Source organism: Penaeus monodon, chromosome 15 (assembly GCF_015228065.2).
Source record: "Penaeus monodon isolate SGIC_2016 chromosome 15, NSTDA_Pmon_1, whole genome shotgun sequence".
NCBI classification, from domain to species: domain Eukaryota; kingdom Metazoa; phylum Arthropoda; class Malacostraca; order Decapoda; family Penaeidae; genus Penaeus; species Penaeus monodon.
Window position 1 is genome coordinate 40,618,954 of NC_051400.1, and position 282 is coordinate 40,619,235.

Below are 282 nucleotides of genomic sequence, written 5' to 3' on the forward strand. Positions count from 1 at the left end.
TCCCCCCCTTTCTCTCTCTCACGCACACACAAACCTCAAACTAAATTTTATCCTCACTGAAATATTTGTAATGAGTCGTTACTTAATATACCATTTCACCGACGCTTGAATTGTAATATAAATGCAAGTGTAATGTTACGAAATAGTGATGGTATTAATGATATCACATAACGATACAGATCATCATGCTGTCAAATTCAATTAGATTAAAACATATTTATCAAAAAGAAAATTCAGTTATAGCAACAACAAAATACTCCAGACAATCATAATTTTAATTTT

The 282-nt window shown here is 30.1% G+C and overlaps 1 protein-coding gene across 1 annotated transcript in view; it reads right to left on the reverse strand.

The window, feature by feature from the left end:
- LOC119582372 (organic cation transporter protein-like) overlaps window positions 1-282 on the reverse strand; it is a gene marked incomplete at its 5' end in the record, with an annotated part of 41,030 nt that overhangs the window by 35,608 nt on the left and 5,140 nt on the right. Inside the window, 1 exon segment of the mRNA XM_037930586.1 lies at window positions 35-56. Within this exon segment, the coding sequence (XP_037786514.1) occupies window positions 35-56 (22 nt within the window).